At 34.4% G+C, this 23,666-nt stretch overlaps 2 protein-coding genes across 2 annotated transcripts; one reads left to right on the top strand and one right to left on the bottom strand.

Moving 5' to 3' along the window:
* Positions 1-453: 453 nt before the first annotated feature.
* LOC139697719 (putative protein-lysine deacylase ABHD14B) lies at positions 454-9,280 on the bottom strand. Its single transcript, XM_071596544.1, has 5 exons — positions 8,786-9,280; positions 8,569-8,691; positions 7,605-7,776; positions 5,734-5,957; positions 454-1,529 (listed from the first exon to the last, which is right to left on the bottom strand). The coding sequence occupies exons 1-5, from the start codon at positions 8,897-8,899 to the stop codon at positions 1,341-1,343; spliced, it is 822 nt and encodes a 273-aa protein (XP_071452645.1). The 5' UTR covers positions 8,900-9,280; the 3' UTR covers positions 454-1,340.
* Positions 9,281-9,441: 161 nt separating this feature from the next.
* On the top strand, positions 9,442-23,411 carry ZnT49B (Zinc transporter 49B). The gene is made up of 12 exons (XM_071596463.1): positions 9,442-9,729; positions 9,806-9,994; positions 10,082-10,277; positions 10,377-10,459; positions 10,576-10,693; positions 11,654-11,792; positions 11,887-12,042; positions 13,831-13,942; positions 14,477-14,687; positions 16,963-17,155; positions 17,931-18,044; positions 19,985-23,411. Exons 1-12 carry the CDS (start codon positions 9,636-9,638, stop codon positions 20,027-20,029), a joined length of 1,650 nt encoding a protein of 549 aa, XP_071452564.1. The 5' UTR covers positions 9,442-9,635; the 3' UTR covers positions 20,030-23,411.
* The last annotated feature ends 255 nt before the right edge of the window (positions 23,412-23,666 follow it).

Raw genomic sequence — 23,666 nt, 5'->3', positions numbered from 1 at the left:
TCTATGTGTGTGTATGTATGTGTGTGTATGTATGTGTGTGTATATATATATATATATATATATATATATATATATATATATATATATATATATAATATACATATAATAGCAGTCTCACTTGTAGAAGGCCTCTGAGAGGGCCGACAAAAGCTCGAACAATTTACCATGTGAGTGTTCTTTTAAATGTTGCTATTCTTTTCTATTTGTGTTATCCCATTATTATATATGATTATATATGTATATATATGTGTGTGTGTGTGTGTGTGTGTGTGTGTGTGTGTGTGTGTGTGTGTGTGTGTGTGTGTGTGTGTGTGTGTGTGTGTGTGTGTGTGTGTGTGTGTGTATATATATATATATATATATATATATATATATATATATATATATATATATATTATATGTGTGTATATATAATGAAAATGAAGTCAGCACTTGCAAACAAAAACACAGAAACACTGCTATAATGTAAGTATTGTTGTTTGTAAGCCAGTCTTATATGCACAGAAGTGTGGAATTTTTGAGATTTGAGAAGATGAGATTTCACAAATTTGAGCCAGTGACCATTGCAAATTCATTTTCTTAAAGATAGTGTTGACTACACAAATTCTAAATCTCAACGCTACCAGATCTACACCCTGTGTTCATTTACTTAACAACATATTTGTGCCACAATTTCCTCAGATAAGCAAACCTCAGTAAAGCTTCAATTATGCCATGTTGCTTCTACGCATTAATATCACATCATTCAATATGAAGGAAATTTCTATGCATACAGTACAAAAACTTCCTTTAGGCACATCGACATGGTTGAAAGTGGAAAAAAAAATTCCAAAATGTTTACCAATCACCAAACCTTCATGTTGCAAATGAGAAACCAATTTTGAGGCAATGAAAATCAGGTACTCATAATTCAAATCCAATTGGCATAGTCTTAGACTGACAAAAGATTGTTGAATTTACCCAGGCATTTGCAGGGGATAAAGATCAATTAATACTTTCATAAATCCAAATAACATTTAACCAATGGATTAAATGAACAAATGAAATGAAACATTAACAATGACCACAGAAATTATGACAGAGTGGACCACTACTTACTTAAAATATGTGATTGAGCGGAATGACTGTGAAATTCTAGCTACAGATGATTTGTGCCAGTCACAAATGAAAATTTACAAAACAGAAACCTTACTCTCCCTTAGACAACAATAGCAAAACCCAAGTCAGCATCACAGAAAACATGACGATGCCAACAACATATTTTTAAGACCACCATACTAACCAGAACAAGGAAATATTTCCTTTAAATCACGTGACCATTACCTATAGCTATTGCAACATCAAATTCTCAACAATTTCAAGAAATTGTAGAGAACAGTGTGAAACTTCACAGGTTCATCCAAATAACAAGCATGTCCTGCTCCTTCGAAAACCACCAATTGACTCTTGGGAATGATCTGTAAATTCTCCTTTGACTTCTTTGCATGCTCCACATTATCATTGCTCCCAAAAAGGATGAGTGTGGGCACCTATAAAAAGAAGAAATTTACAATAGACAATAATTATCAGCGAGTATTCAAATCTGTAATCAGAATCACAAGACAGAAAACTAACAGAAGCACATAAATGAATGTGGTTAAATGAATCAAATACACATCAGTCAATATTCTTTTAAGAAGCCTCAGGCCTAGTCATGTCGCTAATATGAGGTCTGTTCAAAAAGTATCGCGAATTTTGAATTTCCGTAGGTATATTTGATTTTTGATTTTTTTGTGGAATTACGTTGGTACTCATGTCTCTCACTTATGCCAAAAAGTTCAGCCATTTTGAATGTTCAGTTAATTGTAGACATTTGTTTTGCTTGGACATGTATTGGCTTGTTTTCGATTTTTGCCTAATCCAAGAAATGGATCAAAGAATCTGTACCAAAGTTTGTGTGAAAAACGAAATTAAGTGAGCGGATGCATTCTGAATGTTGACTGTGGCATATGGAGAAGCTACCTTGGACCGCATCTACATTTATCGGTGGAACAAAATGTTCTCAGAGGGCCTATAAGATGGGAACGACGAAGACCGTACCGGACGCCTGAGCACGTCAACAACAGATGAAAGCATTGATGAAGTGAAGAAAATACTATTGGCCAATCATCTAATCACTGTTAGAGAAGTTTATAAGGGCCTAAACATATCGATTGGCTCATGCCATTCGATTTTTACCAATGATTTGGGCATGACATGGGTTGCCATGAAATTTGTACCAAAGTTTCGACCAAAAACAGCAACGCATTAACATTGCTAATGAGGTGTTGGGACTTTGTCCACGACGAGCCAAATTTGCTCCAGAGGGTCATAACTGGTGACGAATAACATGACTGCTTTATGGTTATGATGTGGAAACCAAAGCTTAATCATCCCAATGGAAGATGCAGCATGAGCCAAGACCGAAAAAAGCCCGCCAAGTTCGGTTGAATGTGAAAGTTTTGCTGAAAGTTTTCTTCGATTACAGAGGGGTGGTGCATCATGAGTTCTTGCCACAAGGTAGAACGGTAAATAAGGAATATTACCTGCAAGTTATGCGCAATACGCGCGAAGAAATCCACCACAAATGCCCGCATTTGTGGAAGAACAAAAATTGGCTTTTGCACCATGACAACACCCCTCCTCACACATCATTACTTGTGCATGAATTTTTGGCCAAAAACAACACTCTAATGATGCCCCAGCCACTGTATTCCCCACATCTGGCCCCAAGGGACTTTTTCTTCTTCCCAAAACTTAAGAGGCCCATGAAAGGATGACGCTACACTACGATTGATGAAATAAAAACTGCATTGAAGGAGGAGCTGAACTAGATCACAAAAATGATTTTTTGAAGTGCTTCAAGGATTGTAAAAACCGTTGGCACGAGTACATAACATCTAATGGGGATTTCTTTGAGGTTGACAAAATAGATATTCATGAATAAATGAATATTGTCTGAAAAAACACTAAAGTCTCGATACTTTTTGAACCGACCTCGTATGCTTAGCTTCCCAGGAGTATACCCAATTAAAGATCATCACTTATTGGTTAGAGAATGGAGAAAATAAGTGACAGAGAAAAGAATACAAATTACAAAGTATTGTGTGGCGTCAGAAGAGAGGAAGTTGCATGAAAATCAAAGAGGGCAGAAAAAATTGAAAGAGAAGATGTTGCCAGTCAGTGAGATGGGTAGACCATGGTAGAGGGAGGATTTTTGGGTTAGTAAGGAAGAGGAAGAAACAGGATATTCTTTTTAGATGGAATGAAGAAGAAGAGTTTAGGCTGGAGGAAGTTGACATGCAGCATAAAACTCATGAGATCTAACAGAGAAGCTTGGTACAAATATTCACATTGACTTCTGGAAAGAAGGAAAAAGCAAGAAGTGCATTGGCTAAATTATGCATTTAAGTAAGGAGTAACATAGTGGGTTGGATGGAACAATTCATGATTTTTAAACAATATTTTGTCAGAAACGGGGCACAGTAAGTGATACAGGCAATAAACAAAATAGCCATCTATGAAGATTCCTCATGTAATTTATAAAATATATGTTTCATATACTTATTATGAAAGTCATAAATATATAGACTTCACAAATGAGCTTGAAAGGGAATCATATCAAAATTACCATATTTTTATCAAAAAATGCATGAGGGATGGAACAGTGGGTAATAAAGTCTAAGAATATCTTTTTGAATTTGCAAAACTATTTGTCATATACTTCTATTGCATGGCATCTTCACAGCCCAATGGCCGACACAAGAGCTACAACACAGCAAATAAAAGGAGAATGAGGCACAAATCAATGAATGCCACAGAAAGGGAGACATATTAAAATAAGAGAAGAAGAAAACAATAATTCGGAAACATTAACAAATACATACATACTCAAGAAATGAAGGGGCAAAAATATGCTTTTGGCAAAATGAAAAATAATGAATGTACACAACATCACATCCAGATATACTACCCATGACCATGACTAGTTTGGGAGGTCCAGAAAGGGAAATTCCTTTATTTAATAACTTTAAACACCAAACAAAAATCAACAATCCAAAATTAACAATTTAAAAGGACCAAGTACACTAAAAAATTATTCTGGTCATTATTAGAGATCAAGACATGCATAATAGAGGCAAACAAAGCAGCCTAAAGGCTCATTCAGATTTATACATAAGGTGGAGAATTTCTTTGTGCCGGACTCATCTGAAATGCATTGTATAGAGACCACAATCTTAACAGACAAAACCAAAACCAAGCTTATACAGCAAGTGGGTCCCTGCTAAGATTAAGCCTTGCTGAAACTTGGTGATTAGATTGCCTCACAACAGTTTCCGGCATAACATTACAGTCTACTGCATATTGAATTATGTTAAATTCATTTTCATACAGTGAATATGTAAGAAAGTAAAAAACTTAGATGAGTGGAGTAAGCAGACCCATTGTGGAACAGTTTAAAAATCAAGTCTTCATTAAAATTCTAGTATATGTTATGACATTACTCAATATGTTTAACAACCAAATTTTATTCATCATATGGTTGTTGATTGAAACTTATTAAGACACAAGTTTTAGAATGTTCAACATGCATTAACTTACACAAAATTTATCATGAAATCAACCACACCTGAGTTTATCCAAAGTTTCATTTGCCTCAACCACAAAATTTACTGAATGAATTACAGCAATGAACAACAGTCTGTGGATATTTCTGGTTTACTGCAAACTCATTCTCCCATCATGACCATGCGCAAGTCAAGGATTTTTAGTTTCACTTAATTTACGAGTCCTATTTAGCAGACCGGGCAAACACAAAGAAAGTAGGAGGGGGAAGGAATGAGACCAAGAAAAAGGGTCCCAATCAGGTTCACAGTGCAACTCTGGTTGAAAGCTCCCTTAGGCTGGTATTCATAGTCAACTCTTAGACATTTTCCCAACTGATATTGCCTGGCTTTCAATCTTGATGCATTATTCTAGTTTCATAGCCGTAAAATAATGTGATCTCAATTCTTTTGAATTCAGCAAGCTTCATCAAGACCAGTAGTAGTCATTATGGGAGGCGACCGACAGCAGAGGTCAGTAATGTGTAGGTAATCTATTGGAAGTAGATTTTCAGGGGATGGAAGAAGGGTGGAGAGAAACCTAGAATATGCATCAGCTCACTCTTAATGAAAAGCTACATAAGGTTATACAGTTTAGCGCCCCATTCGATGGAGGAATGACTTGAATGACACTGATAGAGATACTCTTCACGTGATGCCCCAAGCAGGGATAGGGATAACATTGAAAAGTTCTGCCACTGCTGGGATTCAAATCCAAGCTTTCAGGTTCGGAATACAAGCACAGTACAGTGCATTATCATAAACATGTACAGTACCCTATCAACCACACCAACATGATTCCCTTCAACATTACAATCTTATCTCAAGGTGAAACTAATCATTTGATTAGCATCATATTTCACTAAAAGCAACCATTATTTTAATTCCATCAAAGTTTATATTCCTGCTCAAAAGAGTGAAGTTAAAAGGCAGAAATATCCTAAAGGCTCAAAATATTAAAAGTAAACATTGTCGTAAGACAAGGATAAAAGGCAAAATACATTTACATACATATATGTAAATAGGAGCTGTCAAAAAAACACAGCATGATATAAAACACTATCACACAGTACCAGTAAATACAATGACTGATAAAACATATACTACTCACTTGAACAGTTTCCAATGCTGCCTTGGAAACCTTCTCTGTAGCAATTGGAGCAACAGGCAAATATCCACTGAACTTGTCTGCATGGCTTGCCAAAAATGGAATCGAGTACGCTCCACTCATTGACGGGGATACAATGAGTGGAGTAAGCAGTCCCAGAGCAGAACACAGTTCAAAAAGAAATGAACTGCGATTGCCAGAATAAGACGTTTTTGTCTCCCCAAAACCTGGAATAGGTATTGAAATATATATCATTTACTACTAGTTTAGAAAGGAAATGTAACCTTAGACTTTTATGAAAATGACAAGAATGAATAGTGAATCCAGAAATAATGCTTGGGAGTTTCAACATTTAATTTTGGAAACTATGACCTAGAAGAAGGAAAACACAGTTTTGATAAGAGTGAATGTTTCCTATGGAATACCAAAGTCAAAAGTGAAGTTGGAATACGTAAAAAGCAAAGAAAATGAGTAACATGTGATTTTTTGGTGAGTATGGCAAATGTAGTATTTTATTTTTCAACAACAAGACTGTAGATGGTAATCAAGTGAACTAGTATTTTGAAGAGTGAAACAGTACATGAAGAAAATTAAACATGAGATGCATAGAAAAACTATGAAAAATTAAGAAAACTTGAATTAATGTTTCCCAGGAACTGAGTGTTAAACAAAAATTAAATACAAAAGCTAGGAAATCTCTGATGGAATCCAGGCTATCACACTATACAAATTCATTTATCCCAATGACAAAAACACCAGAAGACGTATGTTGACTAACTGATGTTGGACTCAAAACTTATAATTAGCAACATGAAGCATTGGTACAAAGTGAGAAGGTAAAAAACTACTTTTTTCGTGAATTAGTTCTACCAACTACTTCACCAACTAATTAATTTGCATTTTCAATTGTTGGCCTTCATTTTGGAAAACCGTAAGAACATAAACAGTAAGCAAATATCCTTTCCCCACGCCCTTTGACCTAACCTAATCAAGTTCGGATTTGTATTCAACAGATATCCAGATGTCTACACGCCTGTGAAACCAAAACAAAAATCTCCCAATTCAAATTTTTGGATGGTAGCAAAATATTCCACTACTCCCACCATAGCTCACCCAATATATCAGCAATGCATTTATCAAACTTGCCCTATACATCCTTCATATACAGTTTTGGTTCATTTAGAAGCAAATACAAACTCAAAACATTGTTCTCATCAGTCAGATTTGGATTAATTTGAATATGAAAGTGACAAAATTAGAGAAAATGTCCGTTTTTTTTGTTGTAACAATTCATATTGCGATTTAAATTTCAAACATTTATTATTGTGCCTGAATAAACAAGAAAATGGGTAGCAATGAAGTTGCAAATAATGATACTTGATTAAATAAATACTCTGAAAGCTAATAATAAGTATTCTCAACGCTATTGGGAGTTTAATATTTTAAAGGCACTGGACATTAAACAGAATCATGGCGTGGACAGATAGGAAACACAGACAGGACATAAAAATACAATCAGTTGAATGATGATTGAAAAAACCAAAAAGCAGAGCAAAAGCAAACTATTGATTCCTGTAATAAAGCACTGCAATAGCATTGAATGGCGATCAAAAAGCTGCCATGGTTAGAATTACAAGCACAAGTGGCAAAGAAAGAAAACAAAAGTTTTAAGAATCTGTTTAGAGTGAAAATAGCACAAACGCAATATAATTTGGATAATATCCTGGCTAAGCATGCCATTCTGCAAATGAAACAAGTCATTAGTGGAATGAGTAATTTTCTGTACATTTCTCATCCACAAACAAACTTTTGAGATTTTGTGATGCAAAAAGCCACAAGCATAAGGAAAAGAGTGTATTTGACATATACCATACCTGGTAGGTCTACAGCTACCATCCTGTGACCCAGGGCACCCATTATGTGCATTGTGCCCAAATCCTCCCATGTTTTAGAAGAGAATCTCTGACCGTGAAGCAAGAGGACGGATTGTCCAGTGGATGGGACTCCTTCAGGGCACTGTGCCTCTCGATAATGAACATCAATGTTCTTTAAAAAAATATATACATGCTTTGTTTTAATATGTCAAAAAATACATTCTCGTGGAATAAAATGAATACACATGAAATTCATTGTTACAATCGCTGAGAAATGTTGTATGAGCATCGCTAATAGGACTGCAGGAGCAAAATAGTATGACTAAACTGGAAAGGGCAAGGGTCAAATGAAAACAATTGCCTTTACGTCTTCTCTCAGAGTCAATCTCATGTATCCCTGATTAATTAAATGCCTGAGTCGAATTTCTTTAAAAATTACTTTGACATTCATGTAATTTGAAATTAATCACAGCCAAATATATTATCCGATGGGTAGAAACAAACCGAGGCCTTTGTCGGTGGAGGTCATCACACATTACAGCACCCTGACAGAAGTAAGATTAATTAAGTAACCACACATTAACTGCTCTTCTATCAAGTAAGGGTTCGCCTAATTAGATTCAAAAAGCTTTATTTAATACAGGTATGCAAATACCCAGTCCTCCCGATGAAGATGCTTATCATTATAAGGATACGGATTGTTTCGAGCATCGAGAATGTAACAATTTTGTATTTCAACCACCCTATAGGGTGGCATATAGGTACAGCACCACAATATGTTTCCATTGGGTGAAGTTTTCATTGCTAGTTAAATACATTTACAGATTCAAATTTCCATTAGCCAGTTGAATTAGCATTATTTTCCTCCTTGCTGTCATTTAAACAGTCCCGTGATAACTTTCTTGAGATTGTATCACAAAACCATAGTTTACAACTTATGATACAGACAAAAGGAAAAACTTACCATTACATTAACCTTCAGAGATTTTACTATGACTTTTTCTTTTCCGTCCATTACCTCTTTTGGTAAAGGGTACTGGTAAAAGTTAACATTTTTCCAATTCACTTCCTCCGCTGCCCACATGTCCTAATTCAGATAAAATAATATAATGAATACAAAATATATCTCTCCACATCCCAGCAGTTATTGGACTTGATAAACTAGCAAGTCTTAGATTTACCTTTCCCATTTCACTGTCTGGAGTTTTAACAATCCCAGATAATGTAAGCCAAGTCACAACCACGACTAATCCAATTAAAATGCACAATTTGATCCATAAATCTGATGACCTCATACGTAATTTTCAAATAAAGCGAGCAAAGTAATAGCTATATGTCGGTATTTTTTCGCGATTTTGACATTAAGTTAACGTCACTCTAAGACTCTGATCATTCTTACAAGACACATAATTCTTCTCCCATGAAGTATTACTCAAGCTAAAAATGCATACGTATAGAAGTTATTCTTTCCAAATGACATGCAGTAAATAAATTCGCACTGCAAGATAGAGCACGAAATACTGTAAAACTGTTGTATGAACGTTGACATACACGCTTAAGTCCTTAGAGAGGAGTTCTTTAACACAGGCGAGTTAAAACAACCTAATTAGGCCTAGTTACTTCTCTTTTGGAAAATAAAAGACTAATACATGCCAACGGAAACTCTACGCACATTTCTTTACCCTATTTCACACCTTGTTATTTTCAATTCTAACAGCGCTCTCAGCTCGTCAGAGTAAACAAAGATGAGAATACCTAGCAACCAAGATCACGAGTGACCTTCACATATAAAACAATTAAGTCGGTCATGTGGTCCTATTGCCCGTGTCGCCCTCACGCTATTGGCGAACGACATGATGTGATTCTTTACCTATGTGTGAGGGAATGTTATCTTCGGTTTTTTTAGAGTTTTAGATGAGTGTCTCAACAAAGTTCTCTACTACTTTTCAAGGAAATAACCAAAAATACAGAAATGATATCTCGAAGAAATTAAACCTACTTAATTCTTATTTTTTATAGTTTTACCAAGCAATGTTGCATAGGTCAGGTATTTTGGCAAGGCTTGCATGCCAGAATACCTGTAAACATATAAACAAATCCTTCTTGACAGTGAATGTTTACAATGGTAATTGTTGAGGACAGTTAATAATATCGACTTTAAATGCTGTAAGTTTTTTCAACCAGTATAATTTTCTTTCCAGTGCTTTCCAAGGGACAGGTACGCTCATTCATTCGAGGGTTTGTTTCAGCGTTGCCTCGGTCTAAAACAACCGTAGTTTCTATTTACCCTCATAAGTGTTATTTACGGTGCAGTGCTGGGTTGAAAAACGCTGAGGAAACTTCGCGATTACAGGATGAAGTATCTCCTCTTAAAAAAGAAACTCCCAAAGGTGATTTTTATTGATGATCTATTGAAGTCCAAAATGTACATCAAATTTTGAATTAATTTCAATGTGAATCCCGCCTGATTTTTTCAGTCCCACCAAAAAAGAGATTACGGGTAGATCTAAGTTCAACCTCTCTAGAAAGAAATTTCATAACGCCTGTGAGAGCAATGTCAGATTTTTTATTAAAACCTTCTGATTTGGAGAGTTTAAGAAAAATAAAACGACGGTCACCTTATGAATCAGAACCACCTATCACAGTGTATTGGAGGAGGGATGTGGAATCCAAGTTAGTACCAGTGCAACTATTTATTAGTGAGGTATTAGCTTAAGTAAAGTTTAATCTCGACATGAATTCACACTATTTTCTACTTATTTTACACTTTAGAGCATTAGAGGTATGGAAAACCAAAGAAGCTCTTGAGAAGGAGTTAGCCAAAAGAGAACTTGACAGGAAAAGATATCAACAAAGTAAGTTTTATGTATTCAGTAATTTCGCCGTGAGGTTTTTAGTGAAATTAATTGTTTAAGTAAACAATCTTTATTTGACAACATGATAATTTTTTTTAACTTTCCAATAAATTTAGGCATTTTCACTGTCAAACAAGTTCTCAAAGACTTCAGGCGGGAGCAGTATAAAAAAGAACTGGGCGATAAAGGATTGCTTGGTCCATCTGGGAGAGTTGTGTTAACAGCCATTGCCATGTAAGTTATTTTTTTTAGAAGGGGGCTAGTGGCTTCCAACTTTGTCTCATCTCATTATATATTTTCTGGAAGTACATGTGATACTGCAGCAGTAAGTTATATTACTGCATGGAGTAGATGTAATAAGATTCGTATCTCCTGGAACTTTTCCGGGGTTCTGTGCAAGCTCGATTGTTCGTCTATATGTTAAAGTTTAAAATTTCAGAAAAATGATTTCTATTTTAATTAGTTAACAACAAAAATATACCGCGATTATGCACAAAATATTAACCATCAGTCAATTACCAAAGTGTTTAGCCTTGTTGAATGAGATGTAGAAGAATAGCCAAATCATTACAGCTAAATCCTTGTCGCCTATCATTTACTAATGTGGGCCGTATTAGGTGTAAGAAGAGTCTTTTTTCGGAATCGGGAAAATCGATGGTTGTTTTGAAAGTGACCTCGAATTTTGTGCCTTTAATTTTTTTACCCTTAATCCAAAACTTCCAGCAATTTCACATTATTGCATGTTGTTGTCAATGAAAAGTCATTCCTTTTGGCAGTTGTACTGTAGCTTCCCCTCAACCCACTACTGATGAGCATGACCTGGTCTCCTGGGAATAAATTCCATGCATTAATTATTCTAGACAATAGAATTTAGTATTTGAGGTGACCGGTCATTTTGGAACAGCATAGAGCCTTTAATTGAGAAATCTGCAGTTCTCATTTCTATTGGACAGCAGGGATGATTTCTGGAATAATGAATACTCATAACAGGAAAGTTGAATTCAAAACATCCTGTGCAAGGAATTGTGTTAGATATAAAAATTAGTTTAAATGAAAAAAATGAAATCCAACATCATTATATTTCAGTGGGATTTCAGTAGCATTAAACATTGTGACATTGAAAAAAATTGTGTATTGTTTATGAGATAAAATTTTAGCAATTCTTCCTGTAAAAATGTATTCTTTTCTCCTTAGAAATGCTAGTAATTTCCTGTTCAAATTATTTGCTTGGTTATACACGGGATCACATAGTATGTTTGCAGAAAGTATTCATTCACTTGCTGATACAATTAATCAGCTAATCCTGGCTTATGGAATACATAAGTCTGTTCAGGTAATGTCATTCAATTATTTTTTCCATGCTAAATGATTTACATAGTTATTTATGTAATGTTTTCATCATTTTTTTTATTCCCAACTAATTGAAGGGTGCGGATTCCTACCATCCTTATGGCTATAGTAACATGAAATATGTTGCATCTTTAGTTTCTGGAGTGGGAATTTTTTGTGTTGGCACAGGATTGTCAATATACCATGGTATCACAGGACTACTTCATCCATCTCCTATGGAGTCTTTCTATTGGGTAAGGATGTGTACATTTTTGTAATTTCTTGAAACTGAACTCTTCAACCATATCTTTGTGTTATTTGTCGGAATGTCAATCTACATAAAGTCAATTAATAATTCTATTTGTAAATTCTGAATCCTGTCATCTTCAAATAAGTCTCCTTTTTATTTAATTTATTGAAAAAATGATTTTTTTAGCCCTCAATTGCAGCACCTTGTTTTGTGAAAATGTTATATTTTCTTATGCAGACGTATAATTCATCAACTTCATAATTTCTCAAAAAATCAAACCCTTAATAATTAATTAAAGTTCTGAATTATTTGCTGTGTGAGACTAGATGATTTTAAGTAAAAATACTCATACTGCAATGACATGTCATAGGATCACTTAGAGTCTCTTCTTCACTTAACTTGGCATTTATTTCCAATAACCATGTATTATTACTACCATTTAAATTGGTTTAATGAAATGTGAATTTCTATATGTGCTTCGCTGGCATTTCTTCTTCATATCCTCCTTTTGAATTTTAGAAATTTGTTATGTATATGCAACCCCCTCAACAAAATCCTTATATTGACTGTTACTCATTTGCCACTTGCACCAATAGTAGCTGGTTATTAGGGAAGGTCATTTGCACCATTAGGGATTGGTGGGTAATTTGGGAAGGGTAAAATGTTCAGGGAATATGGAGAGAAACCTCGTGTTGGCATTAGTGTACTCTTAACAAAATTTGTTAAGGAGTCAACAGTTTAGCGTATCATCTGACAGACAGAATACTCCACTGAGGTGCTCTCCCCTTAGAATCCCAAGTAGGGGCTGGTATACCACATTAGATTCTTCCATCACCAGGATTTGAACCTGGTCCCTCTTGGTGTGAAACCAATAAGTATTCTTTTTAATGCATTCACTTTTCCATCTCTAAGGAAAAAATGTCAAGTCTCTACTAGTTTTAGTTATTATGGAATGTGATTGATAGCTGAGATCATTAAGGGCAAGAAATCAGGGGAGGGTAGACAGAAACCGGGCATTATTGGTATTAGTCAGCTTGGATAAAGAAAGGCACCAAGAGGTCTGCAGTTCAATGTCTCGTCCGACGTATGGAATTCTCCACTTGAGGTGCTCTCCGCATAGCACCCCAAAAAGGGATTCAAATATCACAAAAGAAATTTTTATCACCAGGATTTTAACCTGAAACCTTCCAGTTTTAAGTCAGAACAATAGGCACCAAACTGTTAGGTAATCATTTTGGAAGGATAAAAAAATGGCATTTTCTAGATTTTTTAATCTTTCATTAATAAATATTAGTTTTTAAGATGTCATTGAACCCCACCCCAGCATTTCACAAGTATGGAGAAGTATAAAATTTTATTTTTTAAACCCTGTATGGAGATTACCTAATATTTAAAATATCATTTGATAAAACATCACATTTTCCCCATTCATTATGTCTGCATTGCACTTACTTTGTAATTGGCCAAAGAAAATTTGTAAGCTTTCTGATATGATCTCCACTTTCCTATTCTTTCCAGCTAACATCTGATTAGGAAGTTTAAACATCTTTTTCTCTCTTTCTAATGCCAAATAAATTTTATCTGATGATGTCAAAGTGTATCACCAGTTCATATACGTGGATCTCATTTCAAGACTGAATACCTAGTAATATTTTTGATCTTTTTTTTTTCATTTGATCTTTCAGATTTTATATCTGTGATCTTCTCAGAGGCATCATTGAGTAGCCATTAGAATGGTTGAAAATATAATTCAATCCCGTCATGTTATTATATTTTTGTTTTCCTTTTTCAGGCATTTTTTATTTTAGGAGGTTCTCTAGTGTCAGAAGGAGCTACTCTGCTTGTTGCAGTGAATTCCATCAGGAAAGGAGCATTGGCTTGCGGAATGAGTTTCACTGAATATGGTTGGTATTCAATCATTTTTTAGTTGTGTTTTGAATAGAGTTAGCTTTTGGGTGGACCTTAAAACAAAATCCCTTTATTTTCAAAAGAACTTGGCACTTCTAAAACTGTTACTGCATTATTATCTTTTGCTGTACTGTCTTATACTGATCAGATCCAGACACTTCTTACCTCGTCCTTTCAGTTTAAAATTCCACATCTTTTTCTCCCTCTTCTGCACTATTCTACCCTCAATAATGGCATTTACATTATATCACTCTCAACTTTTCCTCCATCTATACTGCTAGTCAATTATAGTTGCCAATTAACGTTTACGCTGTGTCGATAAATTTGTTTTGCAAGTTTATGAATATGTAGCTATGATTCAATTGATATGAATTTTCATTATTTTAATGAATGAAGTCATCAATCAACTTATGGATTTTTAAAATCTGAAATGATATTGTCATAACCGGAGCTTTATAATGACAAATATAGTTTTCCAGTGTGGTACTAAATGCAGTTTTTTGATGCTTGTCTTTAAATTTCCCTTTCAGTTCTCCGTGGCCAGGATCCAAGTGTAAATGTGGTGCTAATGGAGGACTTTGCTGCTGTGATTAGTGTGGGTGTGGCTGGATCATGCATGGCCCTAAGTGTAGCCCTTGGAAGTCCTATACCTGATGCCATGGGTTCCCTTCTTGTGGGTGGAATATTAGGGGCTGTCGCATCATTCATCATTTATTCCAATTCTGCTGCTCTAGTGGGAAGGTATGGTGGAGATAAATTTTATTTCATTAGACTCAGTCTTCCATTAAAAGAAACATACAGAAGAAAATGCAATGGTGGAATATTTTCTACTATCTCACAATTGGGCTCATGTAAATTTGAGGAGGTTCTACATACCAAAAGAACCAGTTTCACTATTTTTCCCTACAGTGAAACTACTTAGAGATGGAATTCAGGGGACTCAATGATATTTAGAGAAATATCAACTGTAAATAAAAACACAATCCAGCAGCCTACTCTACATCAGGTCCCTCTTCATTTCCAAGTAATTCTTTCCTCCCTTCATCCCATCCAACATCAATATCCTGTTCCTGCCCTTTCTTCGTTTGCCTAACATTCTCCCCTCTATTACAGTCGTCAACATCCCAGTGCCGACCAATACACCCTTCATCCATTTTTCCTGCCTCCATAGGATTTCTCCCAACAAACCCCTCTCTTCGCCTACCATACCAAGTACTTCCTCATTTGTTTTCTTCTCGGTCCATTTCACCCCCTTCCATTCTTCTCCACACCCACATTTCAAAAGCCTCCAATCTATGTCTATCCTCCTGCTTCAATGACCACGTTTCCACACCATACATAGCTACACTCGATATCTTTTCTTGATAGCCTTACGTCCTTACTACTTTGACCGTGTTGGTCCAAAACATTTCTGAGATACATAAACTGTTCTTCCTGCATTCTTTTTAGCGAATCGCATAACCTTTGTTTTATTAATATTGATTCTCATCCCATATCTGTTGCACTGAATTTCCAAATCACTCAGCAATGCTTGCAACCCCTTGGCCAACTGACAAACTAAAGCTGGTCATCAGCAAACCTGACTGATTTTAAGAATTCCCCACTGACTATCATTCCTACCTCCAGTTCTTACCAACGGTGATAATGGGCAACCTTGCCTTGCACCTCTTCTTAACACTGCCCATCCGGACTCCCCATTCCCCACTCAAACCTGAGCAGTCTGAGACATGTACAGGTTGCGGATTAGCCTCCTCTTCCTCCAATCTATTCCTATTTTCTGCAATGTACTCATTAGTTTTTCCCAATTCACTTTGAATTTTGATAATATCAAAATAAGAACAAAAACTAAACAATGCATGAAGATTAAAAATGATAATAACCTTATGGTATCTTGAGAGAAAAGATTGTCTTACAATATTGTGTTTAAACTTTAATTCGTGAATTATGCCTCAGGGCATGGAAACAAGGCAGCTGAAAGATGTTTTGGCACAGTGATGATGAATTTCTGGGGCTTTACGATGAATAAACATTGATACACATGTAGCTACTAATTTTGTATTATAGCAATTCAACTTTCTTCTTGTTGAGCAAAAACATCGAAATGCTTTGATCTTTTCTATCTAGTATTTTTCATATATTCTAACCTGAAAAATTGCATTGCATATATGTGCCGGTCTTATGGGCTGGGAAATACTGCAGTTATAATAATTACTTGGGGAGACAGCTGAGGTAGTTTGCATCATTAGGGATTCGGGAGTTATTTTTTCGTGGTATGATTTTCATTAAAATGGTGAGAGAAACCCTCCATTGGCATTAGCCTTCTCCAAATGTAAGATGTTTAGCGGTGTGCAGTTTAACATTCTATTCAACAGGTGAAGTGCTCTTCACATAGTGCCCTAAGTATGGCTCAGGATACACTGAAAAATCCTGTGACCTCTAGGATTGGAAATCAAGCCCTCAGGGTAGGAAATCAATGGGCATTGCACTAACCTGATCCTCTTATAAGAATTAAATTCACTGCTACTAGATCATTTTCCTTTCAAATTTATGAGCTCTGAAAAAGACCCCACATTTCCATGGACTACAACCTTGAGTAGAGATACCATCATATTTATGATAAATTATTCTTACAGACTATTTTAAAGTCATGATAGTTTATATTAAATCAGAAATGATTGTAGCTCTTAATTTTTGAGAATTAACTGTTGATGGAATGACAACAATTTTTGCTTTATTAATGTATACCTCACAATAGTCATATGTATGTTTTTGAGTGGAAAATCAAAGTTCGTTGATTGGGTCACTATATAAAACTCTTTTATTAGTAGATGTGTATCTTACTATGAGCTGTTAGTCAAAGGGTTTGACATGAGCAACTCTGGTTAGGTATGAGGCAGAGTCAGGCATTTTGATGGCATGATCTTGCTAATTTTTTACTTGGATAAGTAAGATTTAATTTGGTTAAAATGTGCATGCATTTGCAATGGACTAATATAAAAAATCTCTTGCTTTTCAGATCAATCCCTCAGCATCGACTGGAAGTGATTAATTCCCAGCTGGAAAGTGATGTGATGATTCGTGCAATATATGATGTCAAAGGGATTGACATGGGTAACTCTCTGGTTAGATACAAGGCAGAGGTAGATTTTGATGGCCGCGAACTAACTCGTTCTTACTTGGATAAACAAGATCTAAACACCCTTCTTGAGGTTTGTCATTTACTTAACATACATGAGTTATTTTCATAATACTAAATAGCCAGGTCAAAGTTCGAAATGCAGTGTGATTTTGAAGTTATGATCTTCTTTAAAGGGTAGATTACACTTGTGGATTAATAATATGGCTATTTTTTGCAAATCAGGGGCATTTGACATGATCTAGTACCTATAGATGCAAGAAATGTTTATTCTTTAAATTTTTAAACCAATCACACTGTTAAACATAACAAAGTTTCTTTTTCTACCCTCATCATTAATCACAATGTGGCAAAAGTAATCCTAATCAATATAAAAAAAGGGATTTTGTACCGATTTCATTTTATTTCCCATTCCAAATGCATATTTAGTTAAAAAGAATCAAGATTCCCTAGTGTCTGTTCCATTGAGTGCATTAATGATGAGTTCACTTGAAAATGGTATCTCAACTAACCCTATTCATCCTATTGAAATTTTTTCTGCAGATTTTTTGATGCTCATTATTGTTTGAAACTTAAATTTTTGCACTAAACCTGCCTTGATAATAACCACCTCTTACTCAGTTTCTTTTATTTTAGTATTTATAATAATTGTACTTGAAATGTAGTTGTCTCATTACTGTGCATAGTTAATGTCACAGTGTTTGATACCCAATTGGATATTGTGTTAGTTCCTATACAAATCAATATTTGTAATACTAAAATTGTCCATATTTTTTACTTATTTTATTTGTATATTTAGTTTTTATTCTGAAATTTAATGTTTTTTTTGTTATTTGCTTTAACATTAGGAAGTGAAAGATATGCAAAATATTGATGAAATGGAAGCTTTTCTCTTGAAGCATGGTGAGAACATTGTGGACATGTTAGGTGCTGAAATAGATCGCATTGAAACCAAATTGAGAGTAAGTAGTATTTTCTTTTTTATGCTTACATTTAATTTCGACTATAAATCGTGTAAAAAATCTGAAAAGATTTTTTAAAGTGGAGTGCACAAAAGTTTATCGATAGTGTGTGCTCTCATGGAGTGTGAGTTAAGTTTCTCTGAAGGCATAATAAGTTCATATGTATGTCCCTGAACGAAGATGATACTAGAGCAGTATTATGCACTAATATATAGTGAACACATTTTGTATGTAAGTGAGATGGAAAAAATCATCTATTACGAGGGTCATCCGGAAAGTAGTACCCGTTCGTGCCGCATGAAGTGCTGACGACGCGAGTAGCCGCTGGACGAGGTCAGATAGCTTCAGTGGCTTGTCTGCCTTCTCTGAGCCAAGTTGCGTGACGCTAGCATTGCCTGTGTTGTTTCTGTGATTGTTTACAATGTTTAAAAAAATTGAGAACGCCGCCAGTTGTGAAGTGAGGGCAGTGATTAAATTCCTCAATGCAAGAAACGTTCGCCCATGTGATATTCATCGCCAATTAAAGGAGGTGTATGGAGACAATGTAATGGACGAGTCGTCTGTTCGGCGGTGGTGTCGCAACTTCAACATGGGGAGGGGGAACACACACGACGATGAGCGTTCGGGGAGACCGTCTGTCATTACAGACCAACTGGTGAGCTCAGTTGACGAATTCGTGAGGAACGATCGGCGCGTCACAATTGATGACATCTGTGAGCATTTTCCCAATGTTTCTCGAACAATTGTTCATGAAATTGTTAAACACCATCTGCATTATGCAAAAATTTGTGCAAGATGGGTCCCTCGCGTATCTCAATGAGCTGGCGGCGAAGGACTATGCAGCAGGAATACAGAAACTTGTCACACGTTATGACAAATGCCTTAATTTGCTTGGAGATTATGTTGAGAAGTAGTTTAAAGTATCCTCTTTCAAATAAAATTTTTTATGTTTGTTAATATTTACTTTTGTGTCTTTATTTCACGAACGGGTACTACTTTCCGGATGACCCTCATACAAATAATTCCAGTGAGGTTGTAATGTTTAGATATCTAGACGATCAAAAGAAAATTTTCAGGATTCCTTGTCAGAGTCACTTTCAGTAACTAAATAAATAGCTAAAAGTTGAAATTTGTCATGAATTGTGTACTTAATGTTTGTGATTGACTTCTCTAAAGTGATATACAAATTCCAAACAAGTTGTTTTGTTTCAGGAACATTTTATTCAATATATACATATTTAAAGTATTGGGGAATGTGAAGTTAAACTCCTAAAGCTTCCCAAAAATTTGATCTCTTTGTTTCAATTATGGAATTAGAGCTTTTTCTCATTTATTTGAAACTTTTTCTTTACTTGGCTATTTGTAATTGTTCCCAGTTATATCCATGGCAACAATGTCAACAAACAGAATTCCCAGTAAACAAGATGTCGTGTTTCAGGAACGGCAGTTTCTATACACACCTTTTTTTTTATTTCCCATTTCTAATGTTTAGTTAATTTTAATTTTTTTTTTCTGCATCTTTTGTGTGTGTAGAAAGTGCCATTCCTGCACTCATGCCATGTTATTTATCTAGCATAGTATAAAAGTTTGTATTGTTGCCATGGATACAATTGGGAGAATCTGTAGCTGAATAGATAGGTTTTTTTTAAGAGAAATATGCCGAATTCCACCACAGAAATTAAGTAAAAACATCAGGTATTTATGTTGTATTAGGTGTTACAAATTTTAAACTCTTAAAATTAATGACTTTTCTTTGGTATAATTGTATAAAGAAACAAATCCTCACAGTTAGTTACAGAAAATCAAACCCATCCCAAAACTGGGGAATTCGAATCACATTAAAGCAATTTATTTCCATAATCTGCATGGATTTATAACGAAGTATGTTCAGACAATTTAAGTTTTATAAGAGTAACTTTTTTTACCCCTAAAATTTTCAGGAAAAGCATCCAGAGATACGGCACTGCGATTTGGAGATCCTGTAACCCATAGGATCACCGCTGCTTGTAACTGAAGCATTACCACTTTGTGATAACTGTCAAATTTTTATTAATGTACAAATTTATTTATTTTATTACTTCTATTATCACAAGAATATTTTTCCAATGAAATTTTGTACGTTTTTAGAGTTTTCTTCTTCAGTTTATTGTTAAGGAATTTTCATTTAACATTACAGAACATCTCAAGTATGTTAGTGAACATTCAGAAGTGAGAGAATTAAATCTGCACCATGTACGTAGTGGTTTTTATGTAGGCTTGACTAGCGGGTGGTAGACAAACACTGATGATGTAAAATTACCTCATGACGACGAAAAATAAAAACAAAATAAATGAGATTTGTATTTGCCAAAGACTAAACATCAAGTTTAGTGTTATTATTTTATGGCATATAAGTGAATTATTTTATTGCCAAAATAATTTACTTGCCTTTGCTTAATTGAGACTTGAGTAAGGCAATTCCATTAAGTATTTCTTCTTACAATTAACTCATGAGTAAGAGGGCCTTGCTTGAAACAAGTGATGCCTGTCATGGAAAAGTTAGATTATGAGTTGAAGATTCTTTCATTTGCATTAGGAAGGTTAGGTGCAAAAAAAATTGTAATGTTTCTCATAATTGAGAATGGTTTATTTGGGTAGTTTGCCATCACCTTTTGAGCTCTGCCGAGATGTATTTATGTTTTAAATTAATGGCTCTATTACTTTTAAAAAAAATTAGAATGCTGTATTATTGTGCTGTATATAAGAAATCGGTTTTGAATCCAATTTATTCAAAGATTCAATTCATTATACAGAAATCGCCCTGGTCATGACTATGCATGCTTGAAGTAAACCGTATTTGTAGGAAATGAAAAGCATTGACTGGTAATAAGTTGGCTTCTATTATCCTATTTGAAACACATTATTTAAGCATTTTTATTAACCATATGAATGAATTAATGATTGAAATTAGCAATATAATTGCCTAAGTATTATGTTTTAACATTATTCATTTGTTTAGACTTTCTGTTTTCCATGTATATTATCTTTGTTCTCAATGTATGAGAAACTGCAGTCACTACTCTGATTTACCCTTGCACTAAAATCATGTAAATCTAACTACACATTCATAATATTAAACATCCTATTTACAGCCATTCTTTTTCATATTGCCGCATCAATGCAATTTTTAAGGCCAAATCAGTAACATTGTGATTATCAACTACTTTTTGACTTCTATGTATTATAAAAAAAACTAAACCTGACTATTCACTCTTTGTTAGATTTCTTCATAGGTTGAGTCTTTTTAGTTGTCACTAAAAATATGTTTGAGGCAGACATTTTAAAATTACTGCTAAATGTGTCTCATTTAAGTAAGGGATACTTATATGCCATAAAAACTCAATAGAACTCCATTTTTGGCTTTTCTTTTTTATTCAATAATCCTTTAATAATAACAAAGTAATTTTTTTCCAAAATTTGCACCTTTAAAAACTTGGAAAAATTAACTATTGGTGTCCTGAACTTCATACTTAGGCTGACGTTGGTGGGAATCATAAAGGCCATGCATTTCTATGTATAATGAGCTTTTTAATAAATTCCAAAGATTTTTGAAACCAATAGCTTTTATTTATTATCCACTTAGGTATCATATTGGCATTAATACTTCCATTGACAACTTCATGGGAAAGTGTCTCAATTACTGCATCAAAAAGTTTGATGTTTTATTTTACAAAATGGAATCTGATAGCATTTTCATTTGTTGCAATTTTTTCAAGGGCCTAATTAATCAGTTGGATAATGGCTCTGCATTCAGTATATTTTAGATGATTTAGCTGTCAACTAGTATTCCCTCTCTATTCTCATTTATGCCCTTCAGTTATCTGCCGGGCATTGACAATACACCATGGTATATAGGCATTGTTCATTCATTTTGTTGCCAAATATTTTCATAATCTGTGATAAGTTGAAGTAGTTAGCTCATCTTGATGTAATCAAGCTAGCTGAATATCCCTAACTAAGGTCAGTAGTGTATTTGGTGTCATGCAGATCACAACTGTGCTGGAGAAAATAATGCTACATGTAAAAAAATATGAGCGTTTAGAAAATAATGACAAAACATGTAAACACCCATGGATTGTTAGAGAGTTGTGAGCTTTAATACTCTTCCAATAGTGGGTCAATGCAATCAGTACCTTTCTATCAATGTATTATATGATGTTTCTCTTGTCCATCCCATAAGTTTGTGGCAGATACCTTGAACACCTTGTAAAAAATGTCCATATAATATTTAAATTAAATTATTTATAAAGTTGATGGTCATGCTTGATGCTTTCATTAAGCTTCCGTTAACAGGATGTTTCAAAATGTGAAAAAGTCAGGCAGCTCTTTAATGTTTTAAATGAACGTTCCTTAATTGAATAATGAGACAAAAATGGTGGAATGACCTTGGCACTTGCTTTATTTCACAGAAATTCCTAAGAATTACACTCCAATGCTAGAAAATTAGCTTAAGTTGACACATCCTTATGCATGTGGGACATATTGACTGAATAAGTTTTAAGTCGAAGTATGGTAATTGTGTCTGATGCATTTGAAATTTACTTCAGTTTAGAGAGTTATGGAGATAATAAATGGAAAAGTGTGTTTATAAAATATTATGAATGATGGCTTGATGGGAAAAATAAGTCTAGGTGCACGTACATTTCATGAGAAGATAATTTATTTCATAGGGAAACATTTTTTTCTTCACAAAAGTTTTTACTTTTTAAATTAATAAAAATAACTTGGATTGTATTTGATAAAAGTGCCAGTGATCATTGAAATTTGTTGCGAAGAACATGAAATTTGTTTTAGTATCGAGTTGCAATTCATAGCCTAATAAAAACTGCTAAGATTATGGTTTAACTTTGCAAAAAGAAAGTATTTGAAGATGATATGAGATTTGTTGGTTGCTCTGCTGAGCCTAGAAAAATGAGTTTTCCAATTCCATTTATCCCACGAAGTTAAATCCTGATCAACCTAATCCTCTCTATGCTTATTTTGTTACATTATGAGTATTTGATAAAAATAGTTAGTACTCATGTATTTTCATTATATAAGCTTATGTTTTAAATAACAGGACAATAACTGATGCATGGTATTATTTGAGGGTACATGTAACACTTATTTATAAGAAAAACCTTTTACTTGAAGTGTAAGGACCTCATGATGTTTGTTGAAATTTTGAATAATAGGTTCATAAATATTTGTTTACAGGAAATACCAAGGATTTTACCATCAGTGCTCCATTAATCGATTGAGATTTTCACAATGTAATGTTTTTTTCCTGTATTTACGTCACTACTCACTATATAATATTTGTCCCTGATGTGAATAAATGTTAAATGTATTTTTCTGTACAAATACATAATTGATTTCCTTTCTGAATCCATCACTTGACTCTTTAAATCAAATGATAACACCTAATATAATTTTGTACTATTCGTTACCACCTCAGTTCTTCAACTTTTTATTCTTCCTTCTAACTAAATCTATGGCTATATTCTTCCATTTCCTTCTCTTGTAACAAATAGAGCAAAATAAGTGTGGTGGAAAAAAACAGTTTAAGGAGATGGCAAGTCTACAGGTAAAGGGTGAAATAGG

Source organism: Hetaerina americana, unplaced genomic scaffold (assembly GCF_022747635.1).
Source record: "Hetaerina americana unplaced genomic scaffold, ioHetAmer1.1.p SCAF_8, whole genome shotgun sequence".
NCBI lineage: Eukaryota > Metazoa > Arthropoda > Insecta > Odonata > Calopterygidae > Hetaerina > Hetaerina americana.
This window is presented reverse-complemented; position numbering and strand designations above follow the sequence as displayed.